Source organism: Tauraco erythrolophus, chromosome 14 (assembly GCF_009769465.1).
Source record: "Tauraco erythrolophus isolate bTauEry1 chromosome 14, bTauEry1.pri, whole genome shotgun sequence".
In the NCBI taxonomy this organism is placed as follows: Eukaryota; Metazoa; Chordata; class Aves; order Musophagiformes; family Musophagidae; genus Tauraco; species Tauraco erythrolophus.
Genome location: NC_141478.1, coordinates 3,773,106 through 3,794,209, shown reverse-complemented (window position 1 = coordinate 3,794,209; position 21,104 = coordinate 3,773,106). Strand labels below are relative to the sequence as shown.

The 21,104-nt window shown below is 44.9% G+C and overlaps 1 protein-coding gene across 2 annotated transcripts in view; it reads left to right on the top strand.

Annotated features, from left to right (window-relative positions):
* LRRK1 (leucine rich repeat kinase 1) overlaps nucleotides 1-21,104 on the top strand; it is an 80,286-nt gene that overhangs the window by 46,502 nt on the left and 12,680 nt on the right. For both annotated transcript variants that reach the window (XM_009983240.2, XM_086620249.1), the window contains exons 15-28: nucleotides 703-867; nucleotides 2,951-3,123; nucleotides 5,095-5,215; nucleotides 5,471-5,630; nucleotides 6,304-6,580; nucleotides 9,560-9,731; nucleotides 11,175-11,338; nucleotides 12,599-12,738; nucleotides 14,277-14,526; nucleotides 15,970-16,136; nucleotides 17,248-17,445; nucleotides 18,113-18,390; nucleotides 18,490-18,684; nucleotides 19,512-19,663. In XM_009983240.2, coding sequence (XP_009981542.2) covers nucleotides 703-867; nucleotides 2,951-3,123; nucleotides 5,095-5,215; nucleotides 5,471-5,630; nucleotides 6,304-6,580; nucleotides 9,560-9,731; nucleotides 11,175-11,338; nucleotides 12,599-12,738; nucleotides 14,277-14,526; nucleotides 15,970-16,136; nucleotides 17,248-17,445; nucleotides 18,113-18,390; nucleotides 18,490-18,684; nucleotides 19,512-19,663 — 2,612 coding nt within the window. The remainder of the gene's footprint in view (nucleotides 1-702; nucleotides 868-2,950; nucleotides 3,124-5,094; nucleotides 5,216-5,470; nucleotides 5,631-6,303; nucleotides 6,581-9,559; nucleotides 9,732-11,174; nucleotides 11,339-12,598; nucleotides 12,739-14,276; nucleotides 14,527-15,969; nucleotides 16,137-17,247; nucleotides 17,446-18,112; nucleotides 18,391-18,489; nucleotides 18,685-19,511; nucleotides 19,664-21,104) is intronic.

Sequence of the window (21,104 nt, the reverse complement as noted above, 5' to 3'; positions counted from 1 at the left end):
ATTTGAGCGGAGAGCCACGCTCCCTCTTAGTGCTGCCGCGGGGCTGCACGGAGGAGTGAATGCTGAGATGCTTGGAAGGGAACCAGAGCTAGAGCGGCCTCCATTCACATATTCCCCCAAAAATCAGTGAGTCTGATTTACAGTGGCCGGAATTCTGGCCCATCTCTGGTGTGACACACGCATCAGAAGCCTCTGAGCAACGTGCAGGAGGCGTTTCTGAAAAGCTTGAGAAGTTTCCCATCTCCTGAGCATCTACGTTCTGTTTGACTCAGTTAGGACTGAGCTCAGTGGAAGTGATTTCAGCAGGGTTTTCCTGTTCCCCATAGCGGTGGCAGATAAGGTCCTGTCGAGTGTGGCACAGACAAGGATGAGACAGTTTCCATTCAAGATGCAGTGAAACAGAGGGCTCAGAATGAGACCCTTGTTTGTACTGGCGAATCCACAGCATTAACTGGAGATTTACCAGCATCAAGGGCACCTCTATCGTTTTAGCAGCGAGTAATTAGTCTTGATTTCCTGTGGGGAAGTGGTAGCCATGCTTAACAATTGCTTGTTGATTTTTTTCTTTCCTGGAGGCACAATTAGGACATTGAAACCCTTCTTGTGTCATACATTATGCAGGCGTAGGTTTATGCTTCAGCTATTATCTCTCTGTGATTTACTGCCACCGTTTGATTTGAACACTTCTCTTTGTCTAAGTAGGTTGATTCAGTGGAGTTCAATGTCTGGGATATCGGAGGCCCAGCAAGCATGTCTACAGTCAATCAGTGTTTCTTCACAGACAAAGCATTGTACATAGTGGTGTGGAACTTGGCACTGGGGGAAGAAGCTGTGGCGAACTTACAGTTCTGGTTGCTGAACATCGAGGTAAGAAGTCGCTGGTGGACTCGGGGGTCTCTGTTTATCACGTAGTAGCTCAGCACACAGATATGCAATATTACAGATTCTTTTTGGTCTGCTTTTAAAAACTCCGCAAGCTATGAATTTTGCAGAGCTTTTGGAATTAATTTTCCATTACGCTGTAGGCGTATCGCTATATTTAATGGTTTAAATTTATCATTTGCTTTGTTCTCCCTCACACACATCAGAGAATGAAACAAAAGCTGATTTATAAACCCTCACTAAGTAAGGCTGAACGTATGTATTTTGGAATTAGTGTTTGACCACACTGTGCTCCGAGGGGGGTTTGAAGCATTTTCTTTCTTGTGTGGGTTAGACACACATTAGTCTTGAGGTTATATTTTTAACACTTTAGATTCAGGTGGGCTGGAGAGCATGTCCCAGACAGCTGTCAGCTGAAACTCAGAGCTGCAGTGAATTCATTGATGTTGATTGATTTTTATAATACCATGATCTTAATTTTTTTGTAAATAGTTATTACTTGATATCTGTCTTAACATCACATACGCAAAAATCGGCTCTAAGCTAGTGCCTCTCAAAAAAGAAACATTTTGACATTACAAAAATATTAGCTTCATGGTCAGCAGCAATCAAAACCCCAAACTAGGTAACAAAGCTGAAAGCATAATTATGATATTTCAAAATTACATGATGTCCTTGCGTCCTTAATATATCCCAGTAAGCACATAGTAGCATCAGAAAAGATACAAAGAAAGATGAACCTGGTGGTTAAAAATATGGAAAAGTTTCTGAGTGGCAGCAATTAAATAGATTAGACCTCCTCAGTTTGGGAAAGAAGGAAATGAGGAGGGCTGCATGTAGACTTACCAGGGGTAAGGAGAAAACCACAAGGGGGTCTTTGTTCATGATCTTTGACAATAGAAGGATTAGGAGAGATCGAATGAAATAATGAGATGGTAGTTTTGAAACAAACAATAGGAAGTATCCTAAACACAACGGATAGCTAACCTGTGGCATTTATTGGAACTACTGTGGGTGTCAGAAGCTGAAAAAAACAGACTGGTGAAAGAAAAATCCATTAAGTGCTATTAATTCAGAGATACCATCTCGTGCTCAGGAAGTTGGTGAGCTGCAGGCTGCTGGATACTGGGAGAACACATCAGGGAAACTCTTTATATGCTCACCCTGTGCCTATACTCTTCATTAGCCTCCAGGCAGAATATTGGGCCAAGTGGGCCCTTTGGTGTGACTTGGTGCAGCCATCGCTTCTGTGTCTGCACAGGGTTCGAGCTTGGTGTCACTCGGGTTTGAGTGACGCTGAGATTTCAGTGGGCATCAGAAGAGAGAAGTGGATCGACTGCGAATAAGCATACATTTCTGCATCTGAATTTTCTTCTGTGGCCAAAATAATTTGGATTGGCAGACTGATCCCTGCTTAAGCCGGTGCAATCCCATTGTATTTGGCAGCGTGTTCCCTGAAATCAGGATATGTTCCAGTCCTGTAATAGAATCATGGAAGGGTTGGAAGAAACCACGAGATCATCTAATCCATTCCTTTGCACTGATTCAGGCTTAAGTAAATTCAGACCTTGCTAGCAGTTTGTCTCACCTTTCCATATACCTCCAGCGAAGAAGTTCGTATAACTTCCCCAGGTATCCGTTCTGGTGTGTAACTGGCCTATTTCAGGATATCAAATTTAGATCTTCTAGCTACAGGGTGAGCAAACTTCTTTTCCTTTGTCTGAGAGAACACAGTTCCCATTATTTAGCTGACTCGTAGCAACTTAATACCACATGGCAACTCCCTTTCTGTTAAACCCTGATGTAATAAACCCAAACTGACAGTTTCCTGCTCTGCAGTAGCAGCAGATGATTAAGCTGTATTCTGCAGGAGAACTTCTGTAATACCCGGATCATTTGTTGCTGTTGTTAAGCTGCCACGACAGGTTGCCTCTATTTTATATATATATATTGCATTTTATTAATATCTATGACTACCCCCTCTTAAATATTCTACTTTTCACACGTCCTCAGTGAATTTACCATGACATAATCTGGATGAGATCATTGTCAGTGTTTTCTTCTCCAGGCCAAAGCTCCAAATTCAGTGGTGTTGGTGGTAGGAACACACCTTGATTTAATTGAAACTAAATTCCGCGTTGAGAGGATAGCAACGCTGAGGGCGTACGTCTTGGCTCTCTGTCGGTCCCCCTCTGGATCCAGAGCAACTGGCTTCCCAGATATCACATTCAAGCACCTGCAGTAAGTACTCCTGCCTTTATGAAGCTCGGTCGCTCTATTTTATGTCACTTCAAACAATTTTGTAATACTTGATCATCTCCTTGGCAACGGAACGGATTTAAAGACTAGTCAGCATTGCATTTCGTCTGTTCTTGACTGAGATAACGTACTATAATCAGAGAGAAATTCGGTGTTGCCCAGGGGTCTGATCATGGGTCTGAGAGCTGGAAGCTCAAAGTCATGACCTCAGCTAGCCTATTTTAGTGCTTCACTCAGGTTTCTCACCATTAAATGGTGATACGGTTTATTACTCACAAGCAGAGAAGGCACAGATTGAGTAATTAATGCTGCAAAGCTTGAGAACGTGACTGTTAAGGGGAGGCTGTGTAGGAACCTCTTGCTACCTGACGTGACAACGCAGCTCACGTGGCAGTGTTGGCAGGGCAAGGGGTGGGTCAGCCCCCCAAGCCGCCAGCAATCCAAACCTGTGCCATCTGAGTTCTCCGGCTGTGATAAAGGAGGGGTGGTGCTGCCTGGAAAGTTGGTGTCAGTCAGGCTGTGGAGTCTGATGCTGCTCCCTCCCTTTGCCTGGTGGAGAATGCCCTGGGGGAGAGGAGGCTTCTCTGGCTGGGAAAGAAGCGGATCTGTCAGCCGAGGGAGTGCACAGCACGGAGGGAGCGTGGATGCAGCGGGCTGGCACCAAACGGTGTGAAATGGTCGGCGCCTGGGGCAAGAGCAGGTGGTGGCTGGCAAGTAAAGAAGGGCACCGAAATGTCCCCAGCGCTTTGCATCTGCTGCCTGGCAAAGTCATCGGGAGACCTCCCACGCTCCGTTCGGCAGACACAAGTGCTGCATCAGGCATCCCAGCTGGCTCTTTCCGTTAGGAGGAGTACCAGGGATCCAGTGTGAGGCACTCACAGCGGGAAAGAGGAAGCTTTGTGGTTCGGTCTCTTCAAACTTCTCTTCCCATCACCACAAGAGCATCCTAACATGATCTCGATTATTCTTTCTCTAAGAGGACTTTCTTTCCCCCTGGCCAGCATCCCGCATGTTCCTCTTCTTCACCTTCCTTTCCCCCTGCATTGCCTTCCAGTCAGTCATGCCTGATTTCCTGCCTCCTCCCTCCCGTGCCTCTCCTTCACACCCCATCATCCACCTTCATGGGGCTCCTCTGAGCAGCGCTCCGAGCAGCCGGAGGAGTAGAAGGAGTGCATGTTGTGAAAGGCTTGTGTGGGTGAGCCCAGCTGGTCCTCCAGCATCCCAGTGACCACATGCTTCCCGGTGCCACCGACGGCCGAGGTTTAAGATAGAGCATATTGCTTTAGAAAAGGATTTTCTGTCTGCCACAGGAACATGTGTAGGATCGGTTTGAAAGACCCTTTGTCTGGGAAAGTGGAAGAGGACTGTTCTTATCCAGCCCACAAAAAAAGCCAGAAGTAGTAGGAGCTGGAGAGAGCAGGTTTTTAGCTGTTAAAGACATGATGAAGGCCAGCTTTTAGGATCTAAGCATCAATTCCCAGATCACAGGATCCAGCTGAGCAGGGGCCAGAGTGAGGGTGGGAAAAGGTGTCTGGTAGTCATCATCGTGCCTCTTTGATCTGAGGCGGGGAGAACTGGACTCGTCTCCAGCGATTGCCAGAGCACAGTTATTTTGCTCCTTCCTGCAATCCCTTCCAGGATGTGTGCAGCACTGAAGGGAAGGAGGATGATGAGTTCGGTCAGTCTGCTAGGGAAGTCCCCAGAGGTCATGGTGCACAGGGGACAGAAGAGCAGTGCACAGTGAATGAAACAGGCAGAGCAGAGGTTGGCCTAATATATCTTTTCCAGGCTCCTTAGTATTTTCCTCCAAAGCTAAAAATGCTCACTGACAGCCTTCCTCCCGTTCATCTGACGCAGGAAATTTAAAGTCACTGATAAGAGAAAGTGAGCCTGGAAAGGAAGCCAGTGTGCTGATAAGGTTTGATAATCCTCACCCTCACATGACTTTTGCAGTGAGCTCTCGTGTAAGACTCTGGAAGGCCTCGATGGACTCCGACAGCTGATTTTTCATGTCACTTGCAACATGAAGGACGTCGGCAGCTCAATTTGCTCGCAGAAACTTGCAGGGAGACTGGTGAGAACTGCACTTTCTAGCGGTGATCCTTACCAAAGGGGGGCTTTTTGGGGGCTTGGTTTGGGATTGGGAGATAAACTTTAGGAGTTATTGGTGATGTAGGAGGCGTGTGAAGTATGTAAGATGGATGTCTGGCTTTGGGAAAAGACAGCACCATAGGATCTCTGTGAACGGGAGATGGCTTAGCCAGTTCGTCACCAGCAGTGTGATTGCTGTCTGGTATTGATCCTGCTATTTCTCTCATGTGGCTTGCAGATACCAAGAAGTTACCTGAGTCTTCAAGAAGCTGTCCTTGCAGAACAGCATAGAAGAAGTCAGACTGATGATGTACAGTATTTAACAGATAGACAAATAGAACTGATGATTGAGCAAACTCCTGGAAATGATATCAAAGACTATGAAGATTTGCAAACTGGTAGGTCAGAACAGACCAGTAATTTCTTGGAAATCAGTATGTGTGACTGATTGAAATGTTCCATCAATAATAAAAATGGGGGTGGTGGGAGAAGCCCACTAGTAATTGCCATGAAAAAAAAAAAAACAGTTACAGAGTGGTCTACACCTGTGTAGAGGTCATTTCAGAAATCGGTGAGATATAAAATCAGTAATGCAGCTTTGGGGAGAGGGATGGGAAGTTTCACGGATGATCTGAGCCTACTGAATTATCTTTTTTTTTTTAAAAAAAAAAAAAGCTTTGTCGGGTTTTATTTCTGCTCTGTGAAGAATGAGAGTTGCCATAGTTTCAAGGCTGTCTTCTCTGTAGGGCCCCAGTCCTGTGATCATTGTGGGGGCCTTGCTCTGCAGGAGCCAGGGAAAGCCCTTCGCTGTGAGCATGGCAGGAGGAGGGTGAAGGGGAGGTGTGATGGGGACAGAAGTACTGGCTGTGGAGCGGTGAGATGTGGGTTTTACAAGAGGAGTGCCAGAGAGCAGCTCTTCTCAGATAAATGGTATTCTGGTGGCTTGGCTCTGTGCTGGCTATATCTAGTATGCACTCAACTGCACTGCCTCATAATCTTACTCATCTGCACTGTAGTTTCCTAATGCTGGTCTATTGATAATCAGCAATTCTTTATTTTTATTTTTTGCAGCGATTAATTTTCTCATAGAAACGGGTACACTACTGCACTTCCCAGACACAAGCCATGGCCTGAGAAACCTCTACTTCCTTGACCCCGTCTGGCTCTCTGAGTGTCTGCAGAGGATTTTCAACATCAAGAGCTCCAAGTCTGTAGCTAAGAATGGAGTCATCAGAGCAGAGGATCTCAGGATGCTGTTGGTTGGGACGGGCTTCACTGAGCAAACCGAAGAGCAGTACTTCCAGTTCTTGGCCAAGTTTGAAATTGCACTGCCTGTGGCCAATAACAGGTATGTTGATGATTAGAGAAGCTTAGCCAGGCTGGAGAAAAATGGCCATTTAATCAGAGGATATTAACAGGCTTTGTCACTCTAAGCGGTTGTCTTGACAAGGATCTTGCTGTGAGAAAATATTTGAGTGCGTTAAACAGTGTAATGGAAGGCACCCATCCATTTGGGCTGTATTTCCTGGCATGAGCATCCTTTGGTCCAAACAAGCTAGTTCCAAAACTTTCCAAAGCAGGTCTTTGTCCAGTCGCTGCACTGAGGCTGGCAACGGGCTCGGCCACCAGCACAGAGGGGTGGTGACACCACCGGGGTTGGGGCGCTGAGCAGGTGGAAGCTGTGAGCGCTCAGCTGGCACAGCCGCAGCTGAGAGGGGATGTGGGGCTCGTGGCTGCCAGGCCTGAAGTATAGATGGGCTGGAGTCATCTGTTTCCAGTGAAAGATCCTCGCTCCAGAGTATGGCAGAAGACTTTGGGTAATCAATAATTCCGTCAGCCCTGAAAGTAGTAGTCTTTTATTTCTAGTGATATCAGTGAAGTGTAGCTTCAGTAGCCACGTGATTTTCTTAATTTTTAGCCTCAATAGGTGTTGATCAATAGCTTTTTCTAGAAATGATCTAGGAAACCTCATTCTCTTTAAATGTTAATGAGTCCTCCTCCCCGCTGCCCCCCGATCTCTTTTCCTCCGGGCAGAGCTCCCCGCTATTTTTCTCTCTCCCATCTGCTTGGCAGCAGCCTGTTGTTGCGTTAACGGTGAAACCATAGCTGTGTGGCACTCTGGATGTGGCATTTGCATTTTGCTTCCTTGCCCTTCCAGGGCAGCACGGCTGCATCGCCCTGAGCCTCTGGGGAGCTCGGAATGCCAGCACAAGTGCAGCATTCTCTGTGCTGTCATTATGCCTGTCACTTATCCAGTCCCGGATGCCAACAAATTTTCTCAGGCTTAACACAGATAAAGCAGCAATGTTTCTGCTTAGTCCAAAATGCCTTTTGGACTCCTTGTCACTATCTGCCATTTTTCTCCAAGGCAATTACATTGTCTGTGCCTCGGGAACAAGGAAACTGCTTTTTCATGGCCTACCCAATCTTTTTTAGAGCAATCCAAGCCACGTTAGCAGAATATTCTTCCCACTGATGGACTGTAGCTCTAGCAGGTTGGATTAATTTAATGTACTAGCCAGACACAGAGCAGTTATTTGTTACTGTGCTTCTGCAATTATTGTCTAGATTGCCAGATAGGGTTTCTGTGCAGTCAGTAGAGAAAGCAGCTGCCAGTTTCTGTTCTGAAAGGGTGGATGGGGGCATGTTTCACATATTTTCAAAATTTGCATTGGCGGCTGTTCAGGAGCATCGGATCACCATCTGTATTATAATCCACTGTATAGTTCTGGTGCAGAAGGGCCTCACTGGCCTTCTTAAACTCCTAGATCCTTTCTTGGATGTGCTGAGGAAAATTTTTTATTGGCTGTCATGCAATGCATCCACTACCTTTATAGAGCAAGAACTTTTAGTTTGATACACTCCACTTTTCTGCCTAAGGTGCATGTAATTTAGCTTTGTTCTGCTTGTTAAAATAGGGTTGAAAATATGACCGTTCTTGTTGTAATTTAGAAGTGAAGAGACATTTTTATCGGTTTTACATTCCAAAGATGTTTCATGGAACAGATAATTCGATCATGTAAAATGTCATCAGATGTTATGGACTGTGACATATGGAGAGAGCTGTTGTCTAGTGGTGGCTGGTTTTTCTGAGCTGGTATTTCAGGGTTTACAGAATACTGCAGCTGCGAGAGAGAACACATGATAGGCTTAAAGCATTGGATTTGGACCCAGCATTAGTTCTAGTTGTGCGTCTAGTCCCTGCCACTGTTATTTTGGTCAAGTCCCTTGGCCATTTGCCTCATTGCTGTCATTATGCCTGTCAATGATGAGCCCCAGATGCCGACGCATTTTCTCAGGCTCAACGCTGATAAAACAGTAGTGGTTCTTCTTATAAGCAAATAAGATTTTTGTTCGTATAGCCATCTTGGAATTGGCAGGTATTGAAAGCCATAAGCTCATAGTTTTCTAAACAGTTCTAGTCTTCCAAAAGGTTTTACCTTCCCAAATACTAAAGATCAGGACAAATGAATATTCCGTGCTTACTGGGAGATCTGAAAATAATTTGAAAACTTTATGGTCCTTTACACCAACATAGCTCTGTTACTTCTGACCGGTCAGACTCACATAACACTGAGTCTTCTCCACACTTGGGCAAAGATCCTAATAACCTGATTGCAGGAGGCGACTGAGCAAGACTAGAGATATCTCTCCTGGCATCAGTCTGGTAAAGTGAGCTCCTGCCCTAGGAGTTTGTCAGGGATGTGGTAGGGAGTCTGTCTGCTGCGTTATGGTGCAGCAGGAAACCCTGTCGTGGTGACCCATAAGATGCTCTCATTCTGGGACTGGGATGAGAGCCAGAGCAGTCCAGTCCCTGCAGCCTGTAACTGCCTCATTGCCACCTCCCACGACACCTCCTCTCCCCACCTTCTGGGCTTGCCGAAGCTGAGCTGCTGTAGGTTGTTTTTGCATTTATCTTCTGTTCCATGTAGAAGCACAGCTGTAATTCTCTGCTTACTACCAGAGCTGAGTAGTAAAGATATCAAAAAATTAGTCCCAACGTCACAGCTGTTCTAATGACTCTTATATTTTAATGCATTTAATTTGTGATTACACAAATGTCCTGCTCATTACATCAATTTTAGCCTTGTCCAATAGCCCTGGCTGAATTATGTAATGTCTGTTTTGCCTCTGCTTGCTTCCATAGTGTAAATGAATTTCTCCATGTATTGCTGCAGCGCCTTTAGTCTAAAAGCTTTTTTATATGCAGTAGGCTGTGCCATTAAAAATCTCTTTGGAGACTGAATCGCCTTATTATCCAGGAACAATGTACTCACTGTTACAAGCTGTAGCTAAAATTTGAGCTGTTGAATTTGATGTGTTTCAGCTACCTCCTCCCTCATCTGCTTCCTACCAAGCCAGCATTAGATATCCACGGGCTCTGCCACCAGACTGCAAATACAGTCCAAAGGGTCTTCAAGATGAGTTTTGTCCCAGTTGGCTTTTGGCAAAGATTCATAGCCCGAATGTTAATTAGCCTGGCAGAGATGGACCTCCAGGTAGGTTACTGTATCTCTCTGCAAGCAAAAGACGACAGCTAAAGTTATTGTTCAATTTAAGTGTAAGTGGGTGTCTCTTTGCATCCAGCTTGCTTCAGTCACAGACTTCAATAACACTATTTGAGTAAATAGGGAGAGATGAGGCTCTGCAATCAAAATCTGATTCTGTTTTCACAGTAGGTGTCATTTAGAACAACGAATTGGCACTGGGGAGGAGAGCCTGTGTTCTCCACAGCCTCTTTATAACATGATCCCCTGGAAGGTCTCAGTACCTCCAGCATCTTCCAATTACAAGTAATTGGAGTTCTGCCTGCGGCTCTTGTCCATGACCGTTCCACTAGGCCAGACTCTCTCTCGTTGTTTGCCAGTGGAGATCTGGAATAGCTCCACCAAAGTCAGCTATCTGAATCTATGTGAGTTCAAATGAGAAGAAAATTGCAGGACTGTTGCCTTAATGGGATAATGAGAACAAGCAGGCACCTTATTAGTGCAAGTGGTATGCATATCATTAAAGTAGTGCTTGTGAGGTTCTGAGAGCTAAGTGAATTTTGACGTTGTTACAGGCATTTTTGTTTGCAGCAGCTTAGCTCTGAAAACATAGCCCTGCTGGAAACATGATAAATACGGGCAAAATATTTTTAGCAGTGCTCTCATATCTTCTTAACAGCTATCCGTTCAAACTGTGTTCTGTCACTGACATGCAGAACATGGAAAACATGATACCTGTTTTTGGAAGGTCCTCTGTGTTCCAGGCTTCTCAAACCGTGTAATAACTTTACCTGTTTTAACGGGCTGTCTTGGCAACCCCTTGCTTACATCCTCACGGGCACTACATAACCCTAGAGCACCTTTGCTAAGGACCTGGTCCAATCCTTACTGAAGGGAATGGAAAGGATCCCAGGCGTCAGACCAGTCTGCAGACAAAAAGCGTCAGGGCAATGAGTACAGTGAAGTTCTGCAGATTAAGTCTTTGGTTTTAAAGCAAAAACACATTTTGCTCCTAAGTGCTGATTTGAAATGTCTTGGAGAAAAGCCATCTTCCTCCCACTGAAACAGGTGGAAAAGTTAACTCTCTACATTGAGGGCAGACTTAATCATTCGCTAGAATATCTAGCTCTTCTTTAGCTTTATAAGGCTTTTGCAAATACAGAATTCATGTAACAAATGTCACGATTACAGAATTAACTTTGTTCGCTGGTATGAAGTTGTTCCTCTTTGAGTGGCATGAAAAATATTTCCATTGCGGCAAAACCAACTTTCACTGTGTGTATTTTTTATTCCATTGCAAAATTTTTTATGACATCAAGTCACTCTTTAATGGAAAAGCTGTGGTAGCACCTGCGAACGCCTAAAAAAATAATCACTTTATTGATCAATTGAAACAATATCCTTATGAGAAATTTCAATGATTTAATGGTTTTCATGCTTTTCTGCTTGTTTCAGCTTTTTGAAAACAAGAAGAACACCAAGACGAGAAACAAAAAGGTGACCATCTACAGCTTCACAGGCACTCAAAGGAACCGCTGCAGCACGTTCCGAGTCAAAAGGACTCACACTGTTTACTGGCAGGAAGGTCTGTTCGTTACCTTTGATGGAGGCTATCTTAGGTAATTTGTGTTCAAAATGCAGCATGGGTGACAGGGGACTGATAGAGTGTATGGAACACATCATCTGAACGGAGATGAATGGGCCTGACTCATGCTATATGCTCACTCATCAGTAGAAGAGGAGGCTCTTCTGATAGACATAACTCATCTGGTAACAACTGGTGACAACAATGATGAATAACTGATTGTTTGGCAGTTCTGAATATATCAATTTTATGTTATAGCTCTGAAGCCAGAAATCAATACTCAGAGCAGAAGTCTTTGCCAGGGTGAAAATCATGCATTTTCACATGCGCAGATTTCCTTACGTCAGTGAGTTTTCCACTGAATCCTTAAACTTCACCACTGTGTGGCAGCAATCCAGATCAATGAAGGTGCTTCTGAGCTGTCAGACTGTGTGCAACAGGGGCTATGGACAACTGGTTTAAACTGGCCAAGGCAGAGCGTCTGCTGGCTGCAAACCTGGAGGAAAAACCTGCTGTCCCTGTTCTTTCACTAATGCAGAGAGTAGGTGGCCACTTAAAGACTTTCATCTCTGTAGTATCTGCAGATGCATTTGCTCTTCCAGTCTCTGGCAAGACAGGGAGGAACCGTTGGTGCTGTTGCGTGGTTGGAGTCCAGAAGGGCACAGCGACTTTCCTGAGTTCATTTAGGCAGTCTGCAGCTGAGTAGAGCTTTGGACCCAGACATTTCAAACCACAGGCTGGAATTCTTAATTCTGGTCCATGGTGATGGTCATACTGTATCTCCCCATGTGCTTCAGGGAGTTACAGAACTCAGCTCTTTGTATTAAAGTTTTTTTTTGTGTGTGTGGGAATTGCACAATAATAGTTATGTTCATACACTTTTCCAAATCATTTTTAGAAGTTGTTGGTTTATTATTAATATTATTATCGTGCCACTGAAGTTTTATTACTGATTTTTAAAACTCTTAACCTTTCGTCATTCTGGACAGGACGTTTCTGTCAAAACTCTCTGTTGTACTTTGTTCATTGAGGCCAGAGTTTCTTCTGGGTCTGACTTTCTGTAGCATTTACCCATTGTGAGGAACCAGCGTTTCTGTGCAAGAATTCTCTTCTGAAAGTCATTTGCAGAAAGGACTGAATTGAAAATCATCCTCAAAGCTAGATTGCTTTTTATTTTGCTTACTCATGAACTGTGTGTTGTTGTGTAACTCAGGTTTCCTGCGAGAAAGAAAGTTTGTTGACACTGATACTTCACAAAAGCTTCATGCGGCTGTCTCTTGGCTTTCTTACACAGTGTCGAGTCTTCTGATGTGAACTGGAAAAAGAAAAAAAGTGGTGGAATTAAAATAATTTGCCAGTCTGAAGTGAGAGACTTTTCAGCAATGGCATTCATCACAGATCATGTCAACTCCTTGATAGACCAGTGGTTTCCTGGTAAGAGAACTACTGTAATTTTCTGTGCAGTATTATGTCTTTTTAACAGAAAGTTCTTTGACAGAGCTCTCCAGGTGCATAATATTGTGTGTTAATTGAAGACCCCTCAGGCTCTGAGTCTTAAGCCAACAAAGTTTGAGAAATGCTGATAACCTGCAGACAGATAAAGATTCTCGCCAGTACACCTTGGTCTAGTCATGGTGTCTTTCAGCCCGTCAAGTCACAGCAAGCACAGGTGAAGCATTACAGTTCAAGCAGGACCTGCTTCCATAGGAGTTCAAGAGACTTCCAGTGCTCATAGCAGGGGCAGGATTTGGCCCAAACTACTTGGCACTGTCCCTTGATAGCAGAACTCATTTTGGCATCAGCTGGGACCAGCATTTGCCCACCATTTCTAACACCCTATAATTTATACAATTGTGATGTGAGAGGCATGAGTGAATATGATACCAAGGACTCTGTGCCAAGGTAACTTCCTTGACTCCAGCAGTTGTTTTTCCTCTGATCAGCACAGATCCTGCTGTTACCCAGCGGGCTGTTTGCAACCCCAATACACTTTGTTTAAAACCAAAACAAAATCTGAAGTGTTCTTTGTCATCCCACACTGGCCTAGAAAGCTGTGCCAAAATCTCTTAATTGGAGGCTCTCTGGAGGAAACAGTTGTGCACTCTCACATATTCATGTTCTGCTTGTTATGAAGATGAAAGAAGATTTTATTTGCCTTTGGATTAAAATAATGGTAACGTTAATCACTGAAGCTTGAGAAGAGTCATGACTTCAAAGGCTACAGCCTGTATTCACCCTGCCTAGCTATAGGCATTTAATGGAGCCTGTCGCCACAAAATCCCTCAGTGGTCATTGGGAGAGGTGTGAACCTCCCAAAGGTTTAGTCTTGGTAAAATCCACGTTTCCTCAGGAAGGGCTGAAAATCTTGCCTGTGAGGGAGCCCACAGTGACCATGTTGCTAACTTGGGTGCTGCAGGTGAGTGCTTACTCCTAGCATACTCTGCCTCCCAGTCCACTCCCATTCCCATGCCTGCTCTCCATCTGAAGCCATCTGGCAGCTCGCAGTCTGTGAAGCAGACGTGGCTGGGGTTCCTGGGCAGCCTCACAGCTGCCATCCTTCTCCTGCATGGTCATGCTCTTTAGTGTACGCAGTGATCCCCATATGCAGTTCACAGAGACGCCCAGTAAGTAGGAGGTTCTCTAAAAAGCTTTATTCATATACTTCTAATTTCTACCGGTCCTGAATATATTTTCTTCACAAGTCTGTGCATTACCTGTGACCAGAGCAGAGTAGCTGTTAAGTTATGCCAACAGTCCTGTCTCCTCAGTACTGTCCCTGCTGTCTTTGTATACTTTGCAAAAAGCTGTTCTCTTATTCCAGTCAATATACTGGAATAAACTGCTGCTTTCACGAGTGTGGCCTGGCCAGTGGACCAGGTAGAGACTGTAGACGTTTGAATGCCATAGGAGCTGTTGTTCCTTCTCAGATTGTGTGGATTATGTTGTTTTCTCTTTGCTTGCTTGCTTTGAAGCACTGACAGCCACTGAGAGCGATGGCACGTTGCTGATGGAGCAGTATGTGCCCTGCCACATCTGTGCAGCTTCCAAGCCAGAGGAGAACGAGTGTGGTGAGAAGGCGGAGGACGCGCAGTACTTTAACATGGAGGACTGTGTGCTGACTGCCATTGAACTGGACTACATCACGTGTCCTAACCACCCTGACATCCCCGTTTCTCTCCAAGAACTGGTCCCAGAGCTTTTCATGACCGATTTTCCTGCCAGGTAATGTTATTTGATAGTCTTTAGTTAAGTTTCAGTGTACCTATGTAATTCAGTTGGATTTTTTTCCTAAGTCATTTCTGCTAGAGGAACATACTGACCACAGGAAACATTCATCTGGTCTCAATCCCTGCTCTGGCAGTTCATCCTAAACTGCAGTCCTGATGGTCAGCACACTTGCTTAGACAATCACTGTGTGCTGACCCAAGTCATCACTTTGGGGGGTCCTTTGAAATCACTGTGGTGCGATGTGAAAGTCCCTTTTTACAGCCACAGCTGTCCTATATCACCCAGTACTCTGGCAAAAGAGGGAAAGAGCCAGAGCTTTCTGTAGTTGGAGTCTTTCTGAGATCCCAGAAAGGAGATTTTAATATTGCAAAACCAAAAGGAAGTGCTGCTGCATCGCAAGATTGGCACTGGCCTTTAGTTTTGAAGAGCCTGTAGGTGAGTATGAATTTATATAGCCACCACGAGAGCATTCACATTGAGTCGAGGCTCCTGCTCGGCTGAGGGCTGTGGGATGTGTTGTGGTGTGGCAGTCCTGAACAGCTGAAACAGCTCTTCCCTCCCCATAGCAGCACTGCCAAATCTGCAAGCTCCTTAACTGCATTCCCAGATGGGTTCAGTCTTATACCCCTTATTACTTAGTGTGGAGAGCAAGAGACCTCCTGACAGCAGGCAGGACAGGAGACTCTTCTGGTTCACACTCTCTCAAACCTTTCTGTGCCCGATGCAGAGCCCTGAGACCTCTAGACCAAACTGTGTCCTGTCAGCTGCTGTCGGAGCTTTCTGTGCTCCCACTGGCCCCTGTTCCTTTCCTGGGGTCATTTTACTGGGCAAACACCCCGTCGGCTCGTCACAACAGCCCTCCTCGCAGTGCTATCTCCTCGAGATTTATTTGACGGGTGCAAGGCGAGTGGGGATGTTTGAAGTGTGAACAGCTGTAAAACTAGTCTCTGGAAGAGTGGGGAAATGATGGATTGCAGCCTGGGAACAGTAAGCTGATTTGAATAATCACGTTTCAGAGCGTGGGGCTGTTGATAAACATCCTGTCCTGCCTCAATGGAGAAAAGAGGAGCAGGAGGTAAATGAAGCAAAAAAAAAATCATTAATACAGATAAATGGTACGAATATCTAGACCTGTGTCATCTGCTTGGAAAAGGAGCTTATGTGCTTTCCAGATCTGCTTGATTCTTGTGGGATAAATTAGTAAAAAGCCTTTTTTCTTATTTGCCCAAGTTACTTCTTTCTGCGAGAAGCCTGTTGTACAACATGTGCCAGCATACAGTACATTGAGATGACCAAGGTAGTTTAGGTGATCCAGTCCTCTCAGCAGATAAGACAAGAACCTATTAGAGATTCGTGAAAATGGAAATAGCATTAAAAACATGAATTTACAATGTCTTTGAAACTTTTAATTAAAAAGACCCAATCTCTTTTTGGCAGACTGTTCCTGGAAAATAGCAAACTGGAATGCAGTGAAAATGAAAACAACGTTCTTGGCCAGGGTGGAAGTGGGACTGTTATATATCGGGCACGATACCAAGGAAAACCAGTGGCTGTGAAGAGATTTCAGATTAAAAAATGCAAGGGTTCTCCCACTTCAGCTGCAGGTACAGTACACGGAATCGGTGTCGGGAATCGACTCTTGCAGTCTGCGATCCCAAGCTAAGACCAAAGAGCCTTCGCTCTCCGAAGTGCTGGCAGCACCTGTTTAAATACAGCTTTGAAGCGTATAGCAAAATTGATGTATTTCCATGGAGGAGGAGGATGCATCTTAAAGAGTCCTTCATGAAAGCACTTGTAGCGATGAAGATCGTTGGCACTGCAGGAAGCTTCTCTCTTGCAGGTCAATGAGTGGACTCATAGGGTGCCAAAGCAGAGCTCTTGATTGGGGTGATTTCACCTCCTGTTCCCAAGCTATTTGGCAGTGAGAAGTGTGGATTTGCATGGGTTTGCACTTGAGGACTTGTGAGTCTCCACCTCTGAATAAGTCTTTTACTCCGTCTGTGCCAGCAGTTACAGAAAGCAAACTGGAAATCCTCCTCAGCCTGCCAGCTCCTCCAGGCAGGGACAGGCTCTCGCACTGCACATGCTGGCTGTCAAGCAGAGGTTTCCAGCAGAGCCTTAGTCCATGGACAAAGGAAAGGGGAAAGTGCCTCACTTTCCTCCTTTTTGTCAGGGAAGGATGCAGTGAATCCCTGAGCCGTGGAGGAGGCCAGCTGCTGTCCCAGTGACAAATAACCTTTGGAAAGACACAGCTGCCTGAGCAGCCTGTGGTGTCCCATGGCAGAAGGACAGATACTGTGAAGGGTCCTTCTTCTGGCAGGATGGCCAAGAAAGAGTAGGGAAGACTCCTTCCACCAACTGGTCAGCAATGTGACATCCACACCCAGAGAGTCCCTGCTTTAAAAAGCACAGGAAGAGTTTTCAAAACCATCCAGGCGGTATATGAGAACAGTGTGTGCCAGACACACTCGAGGTTGGTGTTAAAGGACCGAGGGAGCACTTGCTTCCTGAGGCAGCCATGTATATCCTGCTTATAGCCAACGTCTATTAGCGGCTCATGCACCAACATGAGGGTGCAACTTCAAGCCCTTCTGTTGGCACAACCCCATAAGCTGCCTTCCTCCTGTAGCATTTGCTCAGTGATTAACACCTTCCAAAGAGTTTCTAACTTGGTCTTTCAGCTGGAGAGTGAGAAGGGTTTGTGTGTCTTGCCAGATACCATGCTGAAACACCTGAGAGCCATGGACGCCATGAAGAACTTCTCCGAGTTTCGCCAGGAGGCCAGCATGCTCCACTCATTGCAGCACCCATGCATTGTCTCCCTCATTGGCATCAGCATCCATCCTCTCTGCTTTGCCCTGGAGCTGGCTCCTCTGGGCAGCCTCACCACTGTATTGTCTGAAAACTCTAAAGGTAAAAACAAGGTCTTCGTCATGGGAGAGCTCACTCTCCGAGTCACAGTACTGACAAATAGTCAACAACATTTAAATTACTGCTTGATTTACTTTTCCAGACTAGGGGAAGTGGGAGGGATGGAATTGCTCTTAAACTGTGCCTCTGGGAACCTAGTAAAAATTGATGGTCAAGATTTTCAAAACTGCTTTGGAGACCTGGATTTTCAATTTCTCTGCGAATTAATTAGAAGTGCATCTTACTTCAGTGCTGTATGGGTAATGCTGTATTCTTCCCCCTGCAGATGGGTGTCTGGCACTCTAAATTCTCTCATAATTATCTGTATTTCTGTCGCTGTCAAATGAACGACACTAATTCCAAGATAGGTTGAGGCCATCTGACCCTCTTGGCACCTTGGCTTCGTGTCAACCTTCAGTCAAACACTAATTTTCACCAGAAGATTTAGGGGTCTAGAAGTGAAAGCGTTAAAAAAAAAGCATCTAATAGACCTGTCAGACATGTGTAGTAACATGAACAGTGTCGTTTCAAATCCTGGCATTGAGTGATGTTTTAAAAGGTTGTTAGTTATTGCTCTGGAGTGTAAAAGAGAAAGAAAAAGGGGGGGAAAAAAAAAAAAAGCAGTTACTGCAATTACAGGAACTGAAGACAGACTGTTCCTTTGTGCCAGGGTCTTCCTTTGTGCCCCTGGGGCACATGCTGACACACAAAATAGCGTATCAGATTGCAACAGGCCTTGCCTACCTGCACAAGAAGAACATCATCTTCTGCGACCTGAAGTCGGACAATATTTTGGTGTGGTCCCTGGACGTCAAAGAGCACATCAATATCAAACTCTCCGACTACGGAATCTCCCGTCAGTCATTCCACGAAGGCGCGCTTGGCGTGGAAGGCACACCGGGCTACCAAGCTCCTGAGATCAGACCTCGCATAGTCTACGATGAGAAGGTGGCTGTGATGTATCCATGGGGCAACCACTGGGTGACAGTGGTGGGTGGCTGGAAGATTTTTCCTTTTTTTTTTTTTTCTTTCTGTTGCTGGCTCTAGGTCGACATGTTCTCATATGGGATGGTCCTGTACGAGCTGCTGTCTGGTCAGCGGCCTGTGCTAGGGCAACACCAGCTCCAGATTGCAAAGAAGCTGTCTAAGGGGATCCGTCCTGTTCTTGGGCAGCCGGAAGAGGTGCAGCTGTATAGGATGCAGGCACTCATGATGGAGTGTTGGGACACTAAGCCAGAAAAGGTACAAAAGAACCCTCACGACCAGTGTTTTCTGATCTTGTAGCTAGGGGGATCTGGCAGCCCTCTTCACACAGGAGAGCTGAGCTTGTTCTTAGTACAGCAGAGCAGCTCAGTTGCCCATTTACCCCTCCTGCTGATTTGGCCCAGAACTTCTGTTGACTTAAATGATGAGTTTTATGACTTAATGATGGCAGATTGGTGGCCTTAGATATCTGCAGTGCCACGAAGGTCCCTTGACGTCAATGGGAGTTAAGCTATTGATTTCACTAGGGCAAAACGTTACCCATAATATCTAGCAACAGCTACAGTGTCAGGCTGCGAGTGTAACTACAAAGACTTCAAAAATCCTGAGATTATAAAAGGTAGTATGAGGAGGAGAAGTGTTCAAAGTATGAGAAAAGGGTTATGCTGTGCTACATTTTTTCATTAATTACAAGTTGGTGTTTCAGAGCTGCTGTCCTTCAGCAAAGGTCAGCTTGACTCACAAACAGCTAAACACTGTCATGACAGTGCGTCAGCTTCCAAAATTCGTAAACTTGAAGAAATTCCTCAATTAAATGTGTAAGAGAATCACAGAGCAAACCATGGAAGTACAGAAGAGGTTTGGCTTCAGTGTCTGGGATACGGAGGATGCTCAGAACCAGCTAGGTGGGATTTGTAAGGAGAATTAGGGGCAGATTTGAGAAAGTAGCAGAAGCGTTTATTAAAGACAACCTACTTCTTGGCTCTCTAGCTTTAGTTAAGAATGAGTATTATGATTCTTTTATTTCAGCTGGACCTCCAACTGTCTTGTGTGACATATGTCTTTCTCTTTGCCCTTCCCCACAGCGTCCACTGGCCATTTCTGTGGTCGGACAGATGAAAGATCCTACCTTTGCGACATTTATGTACCTGCTATCCTGTGGGAAGCAGTCTTCCTTCTTCTGCTCCCAAGGACCTGAGTACACTGTGGTGTTCTGGGATGGGAAGGAAGACACCAGGTGAGACGACTCACGTTAGTAATTTCTTTTTTTCTTTTAAAGTAAAAATCCTTCAGCGTCTTCATTTATGCCTCTAGGAGGGAGGTAAAGAAGGTGAAAGTGAATTTGGGTGAATGCCAAGGATACGGTGAACACTGTTTTCCCAAACTCTTTTAATTGGGAACAGTGGTTGCTTTATAACGGATATTTAATGAGCTTAACTCTGCTTCAGTTAATGTGAGGAGAAGATTAGGGCAGTGTAGTGATTCACACACACAGGATGAAGCATTCGCACATGAGAACAGACGTGTTCTGCCTTTCCTAATGAGGCCATTTAACACTAAACCTTTCCTAATTGAGACTGCAGTTCCATCTCTGTTCTGCAAAGCAATTAAGCACATGCTTAAATCCTATTGAAATCATCGGGAGTTAACCACATGCCTGAAGCTGTGTGTGCATCCAAGTGTGTACTTCCAGTAAAATGTGTGTTACACTGACTAGGCATGTGCTTTAAATGTTATTAAATTGTGAGTGAGATGGTGGTATTTTGCTCAGCCACGTATTACCCATAGCTAGTTAGGTTTATTTTGATGCATGTTAGTGATTTGTATAACCCAAATCTTATTTGGGAACATTTACCAACTGATCTGAGATTTATATTAACGTGTTCATTATTTGTAAGAATCAACCTAATGGGAAAGGTACGTGATTTGTTCACAAACTATTCGCTTTGCTATTTGTGGTGCCTGGTCAGTCGTTCAGTGCAGACAGTGTAACTATTCCTGCTGAAACTGGTGAAACACATGGGACTCACAGATGTTTTTTGAATACATGGATGTTGTCCAAATGTTCACAGCAATATATCTCAGGGAATCTGCTTCCCGACTGGACAATCCACTTGCTGGAGGCTGCTGAAGAATAACAAATTACTTATATGTGACAGATTTCAGGATGTGTAATTGCTTGTGCCACAGTTGGTAAAACATCTGGGGCTCACAGATGTGATTGTGAATATCCACTTATTGTTCAAACACCCAAACCCAATAAACTTCCCCAAACCAACAAAATCCTTTTAGTTACAAAAATATTAATTAGTCGTAGTTATAAATTATTTTACAAGGTTACAGATCTTTGCTCTTCTTTGGAAGAATTATGCTCTTCTGTTTATGTACTAGAATAAGTAATGAAGCCAGATAATACTGAGGCAGTGAACTTAGAGAACAAGCACATATTCTCTTGAGAACCCAATGGGCAAGATGGGCTAAGACCTCCCAGCTATTAATTACTGCTGTTCAGCTGGAGCTATTTGTCTCGCAGCTGATTATAGTAACAGACCACGTAAGTGCTCCTAACCCATTTCGGCACGAAGTCAGAGAGCTGAATTTAAATCTTCTCAGAAGCAATTGTGTACCTGCCCCCTGAGGAAGAACCGTGGCACATCTGTGTTTCTCTTCCTTTACGA